General features: G+C 45.8%; 1 protein-coding gene across 7 annotated transcripts in view; it reads left to right on the top strand.

Annotated features, from left to right (window-relative positions):
- Positions 1–12,032, top strand: part of LOC144149426 (serine/threonine-protein kinase 31-like) — a 149,087-nt gene that overhangs the window by 104,994 nt on the left and 32,061 nt on the right. For all 7 annotated transcript variants that reach the window (XM_077681034.1, XM_077681026.1, XM_077681002.1 and 4 more), the window contains one exon: positions 6,023–6,130. In XM_077681034.1, coding sequence (XP_077537160.1) covers positions 6,023–6,130 — 108 coding nt within the window. The remainder of the gene's footprint in view (positions 1–6,022; positions 6,131–12,032) is intronic.

Here is a 12,032-nt window from a genome sequence, read left to right on the forward strand (position 1 = left end):
TTATGAGGCTCTGAATAGTCGTTGCCCATGATTGCAGTACAGCAACTACAGTGCAAGTTAAGGTGCTTTTTTTTTTTTTTTTTAATGCGTTTTGTGCTCGCTTCGGATTCCTGAAGTACAGCCTGCCAAATTTTTAATAATATAGTGTGAGCAACGACCAATTGGCATGTCAGCACCTTATAACAGTGTTCACCGGCGAAACAGGCGAGAGTACCCGCACGCGCATGTAGAACTATCTGCTGTGTGGAGCGTCGTCTGCTCCGCTGTTCTCCTCAGGGCAACACACCCCCTGTGTTTCTTATCTTGCAAGGCTGTTTCGCTACAGCCAAAGGTAGCTGAGCAGCGTGGGGACCAAGAGTTTTTTATAAGATTTTTTATTTATCGCGTTATATCGTGCAGCGGCCTGAGGCCGTTCTGGCCAGAAAAACCCATGCTGTTCTACTTTTATTTGTCTTTCCAGTGGCATTCCTCACGCTGTGCGGGGCAAGTGATCCGAAAGAAAAATCAAACGCGAATTCGATATGCGCATGCGCTTCAAATAACCGCGGTTTATCGTGAACAAAGTCATTAAGATGCAGTGGCAGAGGGTGTACCACTCTCAAGGAAACAGCTTAGCAGACGACACTCATATAGCAGATATAGCCCTATGCGCGTGCGCGTACTCTCGCCTATTTCGCTGCTGAACACCGTGATAAGGCGCTGATATCCTGATCGGTCGTCGCTCACGCTATATTATTAAAAATTTGGGAGTCTGTACCGCCAATGCGAGTTGCAAAGTGCGTTCTCCAGGTTGAAAAAATTGTCATGTCTCCCAAACATGCGAAGTAGCTTCTGCTTTTGCACAAAAACCTATAAAAAATCGAGGCCTGTAAAAAAAAATGATATTCGATATTCGGCTTTTTTTTTCCGAATTTGATTCAATATTCGATTCGAAAGTTACTATTCGGCATTCACACACCCCTAGTAAAATGCTGAAGTTTCCTAAATGATTTTAAGAACTATTCATATTACTGGTGATGAAGGCACTGTTGCTATGTGCTGATCACAGACTGCCAATAATTTCACAATTTCGTGCCACTGACCAGGGAGTAGCAAGTGCGCAGGAGGTAAGGTACCCTTCCTGTGGGTGGGGGCGTGTTGTCTGCAAGCTGTAAAGCAAAAGTCACATGCACTTTGTCCTAGGAGCTCTCCACAAGGCTGCGCAAGGTTTTTCTGTGCCTATCAAGATATTTCAAGAAAACTTAACGGCAAGAGCCCCTGCTTTGCTCGAGCCTTCACTTGCAGACTCCACTTTGCCCCACCAAAGTTGATAGATGCTTGTACATCAATACACGTTTTCATGTAAGGTGTAAGTGTAGCCATTGGTGTTGCTCCCTCCTCCCTTCTCACCCTTTTCGGTCTTCACAACAACTGAGTTTCATCAGAACAAATTTTTCGGCGTGCACCGATTCATTCCTCGACTCTCCTACACGAGAAGACATATCGTATTTACTCGCATAATGAACTGTCCCCCCACTTGTCTTCTTGAGATTTTATTTTTTTGTCACTGAATAAAAAATGCAACGGGAATGTTTTCATCTCAGCATGGTTGCTGATCCCCTGGACCATCACAGTAACTTGATATCACGCTACAGTACACGCAGAATTGCTAAAAATGCATTCCAACAAAGAAATCTCAACAGTAGCCAGAGACGTGGGCGTGAATGCCGTGGCTCACAATTGAAAAAATTGCGCGCTTGCGGAGCTCCACTTGCTGAACTCAAGACAAATTTTTTTGCGCCGTACAAAACGTTATTGCGTGTGAACAAAGCCCAAAACGTACTCCGCATTCCTTCCCTGCTCTTTGTTGCTATGGCTGGTTCTGGCGGTGTGCGAACAAAGCACTAAACGTATTCCGCACTCCTCTGCTCTTGAGGTTCCGTGACTTCGCCATTAAGCTCGTGGTTTTGTTGTTCAGCTGTGTTCCGACCTTTTTTTTTTTTGTGCTCCTAGTGTGCACCGTATGATGGGCCAGTGCATGAGCTACACAGCCGGTTTTAAACTGAAGGTGGTGGAGCATGCGTTGATGCACATGGAAACCGCGCTGCTGGGCAACACTTCATGCACGCTACGGGCGAAAAACGAGGTTTTTGGGTGGGAACAGGGATCGCCGTGTGTTTCATGGGTCCAAAGAAGGGAAGTTTCCCAGTGTCAGGTAAGTTTTGGAGTGCCTTGATGGCACGCAAGACAGTGTGCTGTGGGCCGACAACAAATGTGAGGCGGCAAGCGACTTTACTCAGGAGGACGGCTCCATGGCGAGTAGGGACCCACTAGCATGTTGCGAATAAAAAAGAAATTTGATTACACAATACCTTCGTGTTTTTACGAAAATGGCAAGGCTCTGACAGTGCTTCTCTTAGCAACTTTATTGTATGAAATTTCAACCTTTAAAACTGTTGCAATTTTTTCCCGCATAATGAACCCTCCCCCCAAATTCATGCTGAATTTTCTGGAAAAAAGGGGGGTTCATTATCCGAGTAAATACGGTATCAAGCTACATTATATCTCTAGCGCTTCATCTTTGGCTGTTGTAATGTGGAAATCTTTGCTAGGCATGCTGTTGAGCGGTCATACTGTTCACTTGCAGTGAAATAAAAGTTTTGTGAAATCTACCATAATTCAGTGAAACCTTGGTATGATGAGGCAACAAGATTTACAAACTTCGTGCCTTTTTGGAGCTGTATATTTAGCCTTGATATAGTGAAATATTTTTGTAATGACTTTAATCATTTGGACTTGCTGGATATTCCGGACTTTCCTGAGGAACCGCCAGTTGTCCCATAGGAATAGTGGATATGACCAACAAATATTATGGACAAAACGAAGCCAATTAATCGATTTTCCTGACAAAATTTTCCGCGGCAGAGCCATTGTGAGACTCTAGAACGACACCATTTTGAATCCTAAGCTGTCCGTCTAGCTTTGGATTGGACGGGGGTTGTCTTGACTCGCGTCGGGGTAACAAACTTTGATCTTGGAGGCCATAAGTTTGCATGTATTTTGCAGTGAAAACTATCTCAAGAGCCGGAAACGGGTCATATGCGGCCAGTTTTTTTAGACACCGCCTTTTTTTTAAGGCACCAGGTGATGCTGACTACAGTCGAATTCCGCTACAACGAAATTGATGGGACATGCGAAAAATTTCGTTGAAGCAAAAATTCATTGAGGCGAAATCTGCCCCAACACCACGGAAGGGCAAGAAAAATAGTCGCGGATATTTCCGCATTATTGGCAGCATAATACAATGTTTAGAAAAATGAGTGACTTGCGATAACGTTTATTTGGATAACAAACATACCAATGGTTTTCTGTTTTTGACCTGCATGTAAAAAGCGCAATATGGGGGGGGGTGAAGAAATGGAGGCGCAAAAATTATTGCTGTACAGCAAGGCGTGTCCAGCGGATTACTTGCAGATAGCTGCTAGGCTGTCCGAAGCATTCTCCCACTTGTGCCGTTATCTTGTCCTCTGACTGGGCACGGCGGCAACTGATCTTGGCAGGCAAGCTGCCCGCGCTTGCATTTAACACGACCGTGCGCTCTCGACTGAGCTAGGATGACGCGGGCTCAAGACTAAACACGAAAACATTATTTTTGCTTTTGACTTAGGCAACATAATTATCAGGGAAAACATTACTTTTGCTTTTGACTTAGGCAACATAATTATCAGGTTTGTCCTGTGTCGCGTGCCATACACATTGTTCTTTTACTTGATCGGTAGCCATTGTGGTGATTGTAGTTCACGGGGTTCATTCCATCGCCTGTGCACGGTGCGTACCATCACAAAGGTTGTAATGTTTACAAAGAAAATGTGACGCTTGCCAAGATGCAAACAGACGTTCTCACGCAAGGAAGGAATTTAAGGCAAGGAATCATTTGCGACTTCTTCAGTCCTGTTTAAATGAAATAAACTTCGTTTTTGCGGTTCACAGATTTTTCGGACTGCTCTTTTATTCGGACTATTTCTCGTTCCCCTCCAGGTCCAAGAAATCGGTCGGCTACTGCAGTGGGGCATTTTTATTTTTCAATAGCATAATTTTATGTATTCAAGTTCACTGGTACAACCACTCATTCGTGTTTCTAAACTCCGAAATATTCGAAGTTTTTGAGCTATTCACTCCAAAGCCAAATTGAACACATGTTATTAACTTGGTGTATTTGAAAGTTTTTGAATATTCGCTCATCCCCAGTTCAGAGGGCTTCCATGTCTGGACGGCTGCATGTGACCATTCCCAGTCTCAAGTACAAGTATCCAGATTCAACAAAAGGGGTGGCACCACCACCGTGCATGCATGATTTTCATAAATTAGACATAATCTCGTACCAGGAATACTGACGTTTTCACCTTTTATTACTAACGTCCTTAATTTCGATGGGTTGAGCATGCCCAAAAATGCACGCAAGGAGCAAATTTTATTTATTGAAGCTGCGTATGTTACCACAGAAAACTGAAACATCATTATCAAAAATTTTCGATCAGGTCCGTCTATTGAGCAGCATTATGTTTAGTATGGGCTCAATTATAACTGAAGGATAAAGTTCGTACTACAGTCGAACCCGACTATATCGAACCCGTTTACAACGAATATCCTGTATAGTATCAAACTATTGCTGGTCGCAGTATATTTGCAATGAGTATATGTAGCAAAAATTACGCCTGTATCGAACAGAAATAAAAGTGAAATCCAGCCTCCTTGGTCAAAAAAACGTTCTCGAGGGTCGGCCATGGCTTGGTGACGTAAAAGCTACCGAGCCAGGCTGAGGGCACCTAGCGTCAACTGTTTACCTACTCTCTAGACCGCACCGGTGCCTTGCTCCTACTTTGGGACGCAATGTCTACGTCACGGAAAAATGAAAGGGAAGCAGGAGAGAGAAGTGCCAGCTTTCTTTACCGATTTCTCAGGAAATAACGCATCGTTGCTCGTCGAACAAAAGCTGAGAGTGCTACAAAACGTATCATCTTTCAGTTAAAAGAAAATTTCATTCAGCCTTTAGTGTCCCTTTAAAATGCTGCCTATCTGTTCTAAATGTTAAGTCTTCTTGAGGCGAGCATAAATTTTGACTTGGCCTTGTATTTGTAGTGCTACTCTAGGTTATTCCAAACCGGAATTATCCGAATCAGTTGGGCCGTCACTGGTGGCGTCGAGGTCCCACAACAGGCGATTTTCGCTCACCTGTCAGGAGCTTGCGATGCCTCTTTGCCCCTGCTGACTAGTGTCACTAAATAAACCTTATTTAGTGACACTACTGCTGACCATGTCATTGGCCATCCCATATGCAAGCACTTCCAAGTGACACTTCGGCCTTGCAGCTGGCAGTGCTGTTGCCATGCTGTGCAGTATACCTGACAGTGTTCCAGCTGAAGCCAGCCATGGAGCTTGCGTACTGCCCTTATTGCAGGACAGATGTGGGAATACGTAGCGCCAACCATACCAGTGTGTCAACATCTCTACAGAATGGTCACTTCCCACTTCCCCTTGCTGCTGCTACTGCACATAATTGGCTGTGCCCCTCAAATTTTTCTTTGTCATGTGCATTCTAGTTTATGCTTTCAAAGAGGGTACCCGGTGGCTATGCACCACCTTCGCTAGTCTGAATGAGCGGACGGTAATTGTTGCAATTATGAGGTGCGATCATACAAGGGCGGGGGCTACGATCATTGTGCAAGTAAGTGCGGTAAATTGGCTGCTTAGAAAGGAGCCTTAATTGCACAAATACCTTTTTGCCCTCTTGCTACAGACAGAGTGGAAAAGCAGTCTTGTGATAAAACTGAAATTGAAGCTGCAGCTTGCGAGGGCCTTGCATGGCTGTCATGTACAGCTGAGCCCTGGCATATCGAGTTCAGATTTAAATAGTTAACTGTGTGTTAGATCCTCTCTGAAATTGCTTTGATGTTCAATGGCAGTATCCTGATTTCTGAAGCGAATATTGCACCTGCAGTCCTGCAGTAGCATTCTTAGTGCCCCGGTGCTTTTTTAATTTCAGCGGTACCATGGGCTGCTCAAGTTGCACTGGGAACCGGCTCTGTTTGATACTGTCAGGTCTTTCGGCCTGTTGAAGACCACCTTTCTACAGGAGGCCTTCTGGATTTCAGTAAGTATCCCCTTACCTTATTGCCTCTATTCTTGTCCTGCTTTTATGTGTGTATGTTGTGCGTGTGTTGTGGATTAGAAGTTGAGAAACCTGTGATTTCATTCTCATGCCCCCTATTTTGTTTAAACTACGAATAGGCATGAGTGAATGGAGGCTTGTACTGCTAGATTCAGATTGGACTCAAAGCAATTAGTGATTTCAAATTGAGTTATAAAAGCAATGCACTATAATTCTAGATTGTAAATTATCTAAGAAGAAATGGGTCTTTGTATTTGCAAAAACTGCCGTAGTTCAGTATCATAATTTCTCACGGACTGGGTTTCTGTACGCACGTGCCATTTGCACCAATACTCATGTCCCATATGCTGCTACAGGAGCATGCATTACATTCACAGGCATGCATGCACCTACACACTGCACCATGTTAGTGCAAAAGAAGCTCACTCAATCCTTTAGTTTGGAAATTCGTTGGAGTACAAACAGCTCAAGTATTCTTACGACAGTATATGTTTTGATAGCAAAGTATTTGTGTGGTGGCAAGAAAGCAGAAATAAGCACATCACTGGTCATATTGTTCACCTCGTAGTGTGAGCAAGGGCTAGTTTGGAGGTGTAATGCAAGAAAGAATTTAGTTTACCCGTATTTACACGATTGTAAGTTGACTCGAATGCAGGTCGACCCCCCAAAATTGCATCTCAAAACAAAAAAAAATGTGAGCGTAGAAAGCAGCCCGTTTGAACGCTGCTGTGAATGAGCGCCGAGAGAATTCTTAAAGGAGCCATGAAGAGAAAACACAATTTTGGTTCATTCAAAAGATTGCCTCGTTAGAATCATACTGACACCACTTTTAACGTAAACTTCGCTCAAATAAGCTACATAATTAGGAAAAAAGGGAATGGGCATGCGACCCACCAGCTCATTTCCCGCAACAGGACCTATGATGTCATTCGAGCCAGGTCTGCGATTGGCGGAAGCCGGCAGAAGCAGACGCAAATTAGGTAGAGCTTACAAACTAGCTGAACGAGCGATTTGCGCTTAAATTTAGGGCACATTCTTTACAAAGCAATCAGAATGATGGGACAAACAGTGGAAGTTACGAAAGCTCATGTAAACATAGAAGTACTGATGCGTACTGCTGTTCGTACTGCGCACAGCATGCTTGGTTTAGCTGCACAGCGCTACGGGGCTTGGGGTTGTCTCAGACGACACTGGCCGATTGACGCAAGCAACGGTGTCTTACGTGACCACATTTGTCGAGCGAGCACTGTTTCAGGGAACGAATATTTTCTCCCAGAACAAAAACAAGCCAGGTTTAAATACGGGCAAAAACAAACCAAACGCTTGCCACGGTATGGTGGCGCCGTCTAGGTTACGGAACGTAAAGAAACGCGGGAACAAACCAACACCGCTGTACAGGGTGGAGACAACCTTTCAACTTCCCGTGCCGCCACAATTGGGCCAACGTGCTCAACGCGTTGTTCTTTTCGTTCCCCACGAGACCTAGCAACGCGAAACAGACAATATGATTCAAACTTCTTCAGTAAACCGCGTTGCAGCGATAATTTTAGCGCGGTTATGACTTGCTTCGGCGGCGAGCGAGCGACCCAAAATGGTGGCGCCAGCGTATACGTTTCTCTACCCTGTACGGCGGATGCGTGAATGAAGGTACTCTAGGCTGCAGAGCGGTCGGTTCCCGTGATGTCACTTGGGACCACGAAAACGCACGATTGAGCGCGAAAATCAAAATTTTAACTTAAATTGATTAATTTCTCAGTGAATAAAGCATCATTTGTATCCGGACAAGCGCTGGGGGCACTATAAAATACGAAATCTTTCGAATAAGACCAACTTGCATTTTCTCTTCATGGCTCCTTTAAGGCCCAGGCGTTGCCCCTGGAAAATCTTTTTAAAAGATTTACCGGGGTTGACAGCCCAGGGCACTCGTGACAGACGGGACGATTCAGCGCAACACAGAAGTGACTCAAGAACACGCGGCAACGCGGCCGCCTAGAAAGTCGTATCACAAGGAGAAGCTCTTCCGTCAACTACCAATACCCCCCATACGGCAGCTCTTCCATCAATGATGGATGCTCCCTCAAGAGCCATACGGTCGTGGTGCGCGCAGTAGATGTTAAAAAAGAACAGCTTTTGTATAAGCACGCGGAATAACCATGCGCTGTGGGGTGAGCGAGAAACTTTATTCCCAATCATGAGAACACATTCGCTGCAAGATGACACCCATCGAAGCTACCGGCAGCAGCACTGCAGCGCGATATCAAAACAAAGATAGCGGCTGACACTAGCGGCTGCTCGCGATTTCCTTTGATTCATGAGTACGTTACTCGCATTCAATAAGCGTTTTGTTCGTCTCTAATAAACAAAATGAGTATTACCGAATCCCTTGAATTAGTGCACGGCGCTGTAGGCACAATCATATCACGTTCATCCGAACGCGCTGGTGGAAGGTTAGCCGCTCTAGGTACAGTGGATAAAGCGCACAGATAGGGATCGCCAACTTTCAAAGTAGACATCAGCTTTATTGACGCTAGAATGTATGGAATGGTAAACGCTACGCTTTGATCGTAACCATAGAAACGAGGGTGTTACGGTTTCCCCAGCTCGTAGCACCCCTGTTTTCTCATTTCTCTTGCCGTTGCAAGCTGCACAAAGTTCAATTTCGATTCTAAGTCGACCCCCCAACATTGGATTGTCAAACTAAAAAAAGGGGGTCTACCTACAATCGTGTAAATACGGTATTTGTAGCACTTGTTTGTAGGCATGTGCAAGTATAGCTCCTGCTTGCAAGAAAGTCCACTTGGTCAAAATTGATGCTACATTGAAGAATTTCCAGTTCCCCTTCATCTGCCCATAGGACGTATTCCTTGTTAGCAAACAACTTTTTCTGGACCATTTTTTGTCGAAGAAAGATTAGCATTGTCTTTATGTTGTGGAACTAGGACTCTCAGCAACTCTGAGCAAGAACTTGGCAAACGTGATGTGGCAACTTGTAAGTGAGCTCACTTGATGTGACACCACAGCCAAGCCACATTCACTCAAAACTGCATGTCAGCCCCCAGTGCATTGTAACAATGTTGTCATGTGTTTGTGCAAGGGTAGTAAGTTTAATTCGTTACTTGCCAAATTCGCAACAAAATTTCCCATATGTCCTGTGAAATAATTTCGCTCGAGGGGGATTTGGCTGTAAGTACTAAAAGATGTTGCCTAAGGACAGCAACAACAAAATAGAACATTGCTGCAAAACCATGTACCATTTCACATTTGAGGAGACTTGCAAGGCAATGCACGGGCTACCGGCCAGGTGCTGACCGGATCCACTTGTCCTTGACTGGGCCATCAAAGTGCAAAAAGAGGAGCTCAGCTATCTAACTTGGTGCATGCGCTCCCTGCTCTCAAACTTTGACACACAAAAGAAAGAAAAAAACCGGCGAAGCCTACACTAAGCCAACCAAGGCTTCAACCATAGCGAAGCTGCAGTATTTCTTTCTACATGATCACCGAAGAACACGCCACCACACATTTGAACAAGTTTGAAGTAGTTCATTTACATGTTCCGTTGTCGCTTTGCACCGTGCTAGTAGTAGTTATCATCATATGCATCGATATCATTGTGTTACTCATACCAAGCATTACACGCGCGTTAGCACTTGATGACAGCTGGGGCGCAGCGTTTCTGGAGTCGCGTCGAGGTTCCGTGGAGCAGGTTTTGCGCCAGCTGTGTGGCTTTGTTGGCTGCTAGGCAACACAAGGTGCTCCTCAGGGTTTTTGCACCCCCCCTCCCCCTCCCCTCTTTCCTTTTCCCTTCTCTACAGCCATGGCGCATGCTGGGGACAATTGGCGGTTGCCGCAAGACCGCCGACTGAGTGACACGTTACGTGCCACACATTACGTCCAAATGCAATAGCTCCGCTGTTACAAATAGGCACCCTTTCGTTCGCGTGTTTCGAACTCTCGTGATAACCACAACTGCCGTTGCTTGACGCACCTCAAAATATAGCGAGTCCTCCCTCCCTTCCGCATGTGGTAAGTTGTCTCTATTAAAACGATGTGCAGTAAGCAAATGCCCTTTCTCTTTTTGAACATCTGAAGCTGCGAAGCCGAAGGTTCCCATTACATGTATGTTGTGCTGATAAGCAACCGCCTTTGGCATCGCAAACAGGGGGGGGAGGGGTGGGGGGAGGGGAGGGGGAGGGGGGGGGGGGGTTGTCTCGGGCCATCCGTTCATAGACGCTACGAAACTGAGCCTTACAATGATTGAAAGGCCGGTTGCAATGTGGTTGGATTCGCGCATGTTTTGTTTATAGTGCAGATTTTTGCGGCCCTTATGACATACGTCTACACTGTAATAGCCTTAATTATTTTGTTTAGTGGAATTGTTTAAAAGGCTACAAAGCTGTTGCTTAGAATAAATGTTGGTTGATTGGAGATTCAGTTAGAAAATCCAGGGCCGACCTCTCTGAAAAAGCTTTTGAGACTCGAAAGAAACCACACTTCGTCTACTTTCTAGAATCACAAAATTCAAAAACAAAGTTCAAAATGTTGTCGCGCATAAAATAGGAGCAGCAGAGGGATGGAAATCCAGCAAAAGGTGTCCTTAAAGGAGTACTGACACTAAATTTCTTGCTTTCGGTTTTTATGCTGTAAGGGATACCTAGTGGTCCAGTAATTACAAAAATCGAACCAAAAGCGGTCAGCCACCAGTGTAGAATTTATTATAACGCATTTATTCCAATCAGTTTCAAATTCGCTCGTCGCACGCCAAACGGCCGTTCAAATGCAGGACGGCGGACGCCAGGCACGTTTGCCACATCGTCTGCTACGATTGCACATGGTCCGCACTCGCCCGTGCAGTCGACATGTCGTCTGAATCGTCAGACTCGGATGAGGCACTGCCACCCGACAGACAGACAGACAGACAGACAGAACAACTGATTTGGCCCGGCGATTAGGCCGGCGACGTCTTCGCCGTCGTCAGTTTTTTAATATCACTGCGGCTCGAACCAGCGCAGACTGTGATAGCAACAGCTTGTCGCCACTCTTCTAATCAATCTGATTGCGAAAAAGAAGTTCCACAGGCGAGAAAGTAGATGTTAGTGCGGTGAAAAATTGTGCTAGCGGTTGTTTTCAGCGCTGAATTTAAAAGCAGCGTTCAGATATTTGCCGCGATAGTAAGCCTATGTTGACCGGCAACGGAGGTTCGCCGCTCCGACCCAGCACTGCCGGCACCGCGGTGCAGCGAGTGGCCGAAAGATGGCACCACCTGCGCGCTAGAATCAAAACAGGCCACAGCAGATGTCTTGGTCACCGATCGCTGAAACGGCAATTATCGCCAAAATAAAGCTTCACATGCAGTCGCGGGTTCGTTTCCCGGCCGCGGCGGCCGCTTTTCTGATGGAGGCGAAAAGCAAAAACGCCCGTGTGTATGAGATTTTGGCGCACGTTAAAGATCCCCAGGCGGTCAAAATTAATCCGGAGCCCTCCACTACGGCGCGCCTCATCGCCTGCGTTGCGTCGGCACGTTAAACCCTACAATCAATCATCATCATCATCAAAGCTTCACATGCAAAAAAGGTGATGATAGTGTAGTGAAAAGTTGTGTAAGGGATGGTCATTTGCAGTTGTACAGATAGCGGCAATCAAATATTCGCAACGATGACGATACTAAGCCTAAAGTTCCCAACACCCAAGCTGACCCGAGCAACGCCGAGCCCGCTGGCTTGGGCAACAGTTCTTGCGGCCGCTGCCGCGCACGAACTCAGTCCACGTTTAGCGCTGCATGTCGTCGCGTGGAAAATAATGCATCTTGGCGTCGTCGTCGATTTTCTCGGACAGGCTTCCACGAGCAGTACTTCGCATTCCGCGAGCTTGCCATAGCACAACTTGG

Source organism: Haemaphysalis longicornis, unplaced genomic scaffold (assembly GCF_048455015.1).
Source record: "Haemaphysalis longicornis isolate Haplotype H1 unplaced genomic scaffold, Haemaphysalis longicornis Haplotype H1 scaffold_1, whole genome shotgun sequence".
NCBI classification, from domain to species: domain Eukaryota; kingdom Metazoa; phylum Arthropoda; class Arachnida; order Ixodida; family Ixodidae; genus Haemaphysalis; species Haemaphysalis longicornis.